The sequence below is a fragment of the Penaeus chinensis genome, chromosome 18 (genome assembly GCF_019202785.1).
Source record: "Penaeus chinensis breed Huanghai No. 1 chromosome 18, ASM1920278v2, whole genome shotgun sequence".
Taxonomy (NCBI): domain Eukaryota; kingdom Metazoa; phylum Arthropoda; class Malacostraca; order Decapoda; family Penaeidae; genus Penaeus; species Penaeus chinensis.
In genome coordinates this window covers 33,018,578-33,023,577 of record NC_061836.1, presented here as the reverse complement: position 1 = coordinate 33,023,577, position 5,000 = coordinate 33,018,578, and the positions used below count along the sequence as shown (strand labels likewise).

The window sequence follows — 5,000 nt, the reverse complement described above, 5'->3', positions numbered from 1 at the left end:
TCCTGTCGTGCTTCTTCGCGAGCCCTCCTTGCTGAATCCTGTGCTTCTGATGATAGTCCCAACTGATTTTTCTTTGTAGCATCTAATTCTGTAGTCAGGATGTGATTCTCCTAAGATTAAGAGAGAGCGAGTGAGACCGAGACAGACAGAGAGAGAAAAAAAAAGTTTGTTCTCTGTTTTTATTTTCCATTTATAACTTGTCAGTTACAAAAACGGGAAAAAAAGAACAAGAAATTTCAGGAGACAATATATCCCTTTCCTGTAGTAACACCAAAATTTCATGCCCAGGCAACATTCCAGCCAAGTTGTATCTCACCATTGCAAGAGAAGACACTTCATCCTGAAGCCACTGTGAGGAGTGGTCAATGGATTTCAAATGTTCTGTTCTTTGCTGAAGAAGGCGACCTACTTCTGTTGTCACATTTCCAATAGCTGCACTGACTTCAAGTCCTGAGAGTAATGATGTCAGCTGTTCTTCAAGACTTGATACTTTCCCTGTCAGTTCTTCAAGTTCTGCAAAATAATAAATAAAAGCTTAAGTGACCGGTTAATTTTTTTCCTTTTTCTTTTTTGTTAAGAAACACACTCAGCCTACAAAAACCAGGTATAAAGTTCTAATTTATGAGAATACAATTTACCAAGTGATATGTGCATCACACTAACCCCGATTTTTGCTGGTAATCTGGCTAGATACAGACTCTTGTAAGCTGCGTATAGCACTATCCTTCTCCCGCAGCATTGCATGAAGTTGTTCCTCTCTCATCTGTCCATCACCAACATCCTTCACCAGGGACTATTTGTGAATTAAGAGAAACATTAATCAGCAAAATAAAGTCTATTAAGCAGAACAGATCGAAAAGAAAGTTTGTAATACTCTGACTGTTTGTATTTTAGGATCGACTGACCTGCACGTGGTCAACAGTATCAGCTCTTAAGCTTGAGGAATAGAGGCTGATGCAGCTTCCGTATTCTGAACTTGAGTCTCTGGAGGAAGATGCACCAGTCCGGCTGTCATCAAAGCTTTTGCTTTTGTCGCCGCTACTGAATCTTTTCCGGCGCGTTAGGCTCCAAATACGTTCTTGCAGGTTTTGAATCTACATTGGAAATATTACATTCTAGGTGATTTATATTCAAGCCTCATTTTGTACACAAAGTATCATATTTGTCTAAAAGAAATGACAAATAACAGAGTACTGTATTTCACAAATTTATGATATTACTATAAAAACTGGTAATCATTGTATCATATAACATATCCAGTGTTTGGATTTACAGTACTCAGACCTTCTTATTAGCATCGCTGTTTTCCTCTGTCAGAGCTGCTGACCGATGCCTTTCCATCTGTATCTCAGTCCGCAGCTGAAGAAACTTAAAATCAGCTGACCGTATCTGTCGCTCCAGATCACATTTCACAGCCATGCTATTATCCACCTGGATTGATGAAAAAGAGATCACAGAATTGAAGCGAATTTTTGCAAGACACTGCATCAGAATTTAAGGCAACCATCTGTTTGCAAAAGGAAAACTATCAATCGCCTTGCTTACCTTGTCTTGTAAGACCTTCAGAGTTTCAGCATGCTCGACTTTCAGATTTCGAACATCAGACCTTAATTCTGATGCTTCCTCTTGGACTCTCTGATGTGTTTCTTGTTCCGCATGCAGTTCAGTCTCTCTGTACAAAGAAGATTAAATCTTCATAGCCCGAATAAATTCAACTTCTATTCTACCTCTTGTCCTAATTTTGACAAAGTGGTATTCACTGCACGGCAATTTTCTTGTAGCAATTAGTAAATATTACTGCCCTAATAGTTGAATACTGTAACATACAGTATAAAGTTCATAAATATTTCTCACACTGCCTGTAGCTACATATGATTTTCTGCTTGCTATTTCCTCTTTACAAATAGAGACTATACACCTCAGAAATCGTACTGACTTTAATGAGACAAATAAAGCAGATTACAACAAACAACCAAAATAAAAAAAAGGTAATATTAAAGAAATTGATGCCATTCAAAAAAAAAAAAAAAAAAAAAAAAAAAATTAAAGATATGAAAGCTGATATCCTCCCTTTTATTTATATTCTAATAATCAAAATTGATGTATAATTTCTTCCCTTTCTTTTAAAACAACTTTCAAACTTACAGATCAACAACCCTCTTTGAAAGGCTCTGCTTTTCAGCCACTGTCGAGTCAAACTGCAAAGCGTAACTGCTCTATTTCTGCTTGCTGGTGCTTCAGAGTTGATCTCAACCCTTCAACCAAAAGTCCATTCTCTTCCTGGATAAAATTTCATCCATTAGGCAAGATTAAGATTTTTAAGTGCTATATCAGAAAACATTATTTATACGTTCAAGAGAGTTATACCTAATTATCTTAATAAAATTAATTAATGTAGTTGCACTAATAGTAAGAAAAAATACAAACATACACTTACATCTACCAGTTTGACCTGATCTGCTTTGAGGCTGAGCTGATTCCGAAGCTCATTTATTGTCGACTCATCTGCTTGATTCTTTTTAAGAGCATTATGGAGACCGTGTTCCAGTTCACTTACTCTGGAAAAGCCAGTTCTTAATACCATAATCATAAGTTTGTATAAAGTATTTGTGAAAAGTATTCATATTTCTGATATAATCATACATCAGTGGTTTTCCACATTTCTACAAAAAAAATTGGATAGTTTCCCAGCTACAGCAACTCTTGAAAGTACCTATTTTTCTTTGCTGAAGTAATAAAAGTTGTATATACCACAGTTTTAACAAACAATAAAAGAGTAGACTTATGGCAATCCCATTTACCAAAGTAAAATATCACACTGACATCTGAGGGGAAAAATAAAACCAATTAATAATTACATACAAAGAAAGATCTCCAACAGGAATCCTCACTACCTAAGATTACCGACCTTGCGTCCAATGTTCGCTGAAGCTCGGAAACTTGGTGCTGAAGCCTTTGTCTTGTCCCCTCGTGCTCAGCTGTCTGTTTCTTAATGAGCTCACTTAAGCGTGCTCTCTCTGTGCTGAAACATCAAATTCATCTGATATTTACCGCATACAATCAAGAATTTCGCAAAATAGAGATTTCATCTTCAATATGCAAACTACACCCAAACACTTCTTACAACTTTGGTATAAAAACATTAATGATAAAAGTGACATCATAGTTTTAAAATTAGTCTGAATCAGATCTCGTTCAGAAAAAGGGCGACGTGGAGCATTACTGTGAGTCGTTCAGGCTCTCCTCCGCTTGTGCCAAGCACTGCTTCAGGGAGGTGTAGTCCCGGCTGTTGTGTTCCTTGAGGCGCAGAAGTTCAAGATCTGAAGTTCTCATTCTAGGAATCAGGTAAGGAAAAAGATGAAGAAACAATATATTTTGAATGAAGAGATCACAAAAAAATTCATTTACAGTTTTCCAAATATTCCTGATCAAAGCACACCCAAATCATAATAGTCTTTGTTATGCATACATTAATATATTATACATGCATGCATATACATATTTATATACACACACAAACATGTGTGTGTGTGTGTGTGTGTGTGTGTGTGTGTGTGTGTGTGTGTGTGTGTGTGTGTGTGTGTGTGTGTGTGTGTGTGTGTGTGTGTGTGTGTGTGTGTGTGTGTGTGTGTGTGTGTGTGTGTGTGTGTGTGTGTGTGTGTGTGTGTGTGTGTGTGTGTGTGTGTGTGTGTGTGTGTGTGTGTGTGTGTTTTATGTGTGTGTGTTTTATGTGTGCGTGTTTTATGTGTGTGTGTTTTATGTGTGTGTGTATATATGCATGTATGTATATGTATGTATTATCTATGAAAGTATCTTTTTCTTTTCATTTCCTTTCTTTTCTTTTCTTTTCTTTTCTTTTTTCTTATGGGAAAATGATCGTGGTTGCCCTTTTCATTAAAATGTATTCATCCAAAATTACGATATTTCAGATCTTTCACTCTGACGATTAAACCTATTTGGAATATTTCTTTCAAGGACATTTTGTGTCATAAGATATGTCATATTCTAAGACACCTGATCATATGAAGATCTAAAACTAACAAAAAACATATTGATTGATAAGTATACTGGTACATGCTTTAAGATGGCCAAAGGAGGGCTCCTCCTCCATTCCTTCGCTTTTAACAATATATTGCCTAACAATGACCTAGCTAGCACTTATCTTCATTTTAGTTACCTATGAGAAAATGAGCAGTATCTGGAGAGGTTTTTCTTGTTTATATTTACCTTGTTGTACGGTCAATGACATTATAAACTAAAATAATACTGTATGTTAATATTCAGACACAACTGTACTTTTTGGAATACTAACCTTGCTTCTTTCTGGAGGACAGCCTCTCTCAGCGAGTCTATTTCATGGGCACACCGCTGGAGCTCCTCTTCTAGACTGCGTGAACGTGACGTTTTCCTTTTGAGTTCTCCAAGCAAGAGAGTCATTGCTGATGTAATATCTTCTAAGGTCCGCAAGGTGCTTCGTCTTGAGAGTTCAAAGATCAAAATAAGTTTATTATTATATTTCTCTGCTGTGACTGTCCTTATGCTGTAGTACCAGATATTGTATTTGTAGAGTACCTTCATACTGTAGTATGTACAGAATTTTAAAGTTCTCTCTACCTTCTTGGAGAAGTGATGGCCATGAAATGCTCTAAGCCACTTGTTGAGAGTCCTTCTTCAACTTGTTGCAACAACTGCATAACACACTGATCCGTCCGAGCTGCATCCTCCTCCTGCTCTAGTAGACGAGCTTCTACACCCTGCATCTGTTATGACAGTTTACAATATCAATTAATCATCTGAAACTATTTTACTCCCACAATGAATCAATACATACTTTTGATGGGGAATACTCTCATTTCTTATTCTAATACCTAATGGTCAGAACAGCCATTAAACTGGTAGAGTACATGACTTTCTGTCTTTTTTCATTTTATATAAAATATATTGTATACTCAAGTATAAGAAATGCCTATATTATCCAAAAGGGGTTAAAAGGGAATTCA

At 36.5% G+C, this 5,000-nt stretch overlaps 1 protein-coding gene across 2 annotated transcripts in view; it reads right to left on the bottom strand.

Annotated features, from left to right (window-relative positions):
- Window positions 1-1,409: 1,409 nt before the first annotated feature.
- LOC125034793 overlaps window positions 1,410-5,000 on the bottom strand; it is an 11,224-nt gene continuing 7,633 nt past the window's right edge. For both annotated transcript variants that reach the window (XM_047626769.1, XM_047626770.1), the window contains exons 7-14: window positions 4,615-4,760; window positions 4,313-4,477; window positions 3,224-3,334; window positions 2,909-3,022; window positions 2,438-2,558; window positions 2,146-2,280; window positions 1,546-1,672; window positions 1,410-1,431 (exon numbers count right to left, since the gene is read on the bottom strand). In XM_047626769.1, coding sequence (XP_047482725.1) covers window positions 2,194-2,280; window positions 2,438-2,558; window positions 2,909-3,022; window positions 3,224-3,334; window positions 4,313-4,477; window positions 4,615-4,760 — 744 coding nt within the window. In that variant the 3' untranslated portion in view covers window positions 1,410-1,431; window positions 1,546-1,672; window positions 2,146-2,193. The remainder of the gene's footprint in view (window positions 1,432-1,545; window positions 1,673-2,145; window positions 2,281-2,437; window positions 2,559-2,908; window positions 3,023-3,223; window positions 3,335-4,312; window positions 4,478-4,614; window positions 4,761-5,000) is intronic.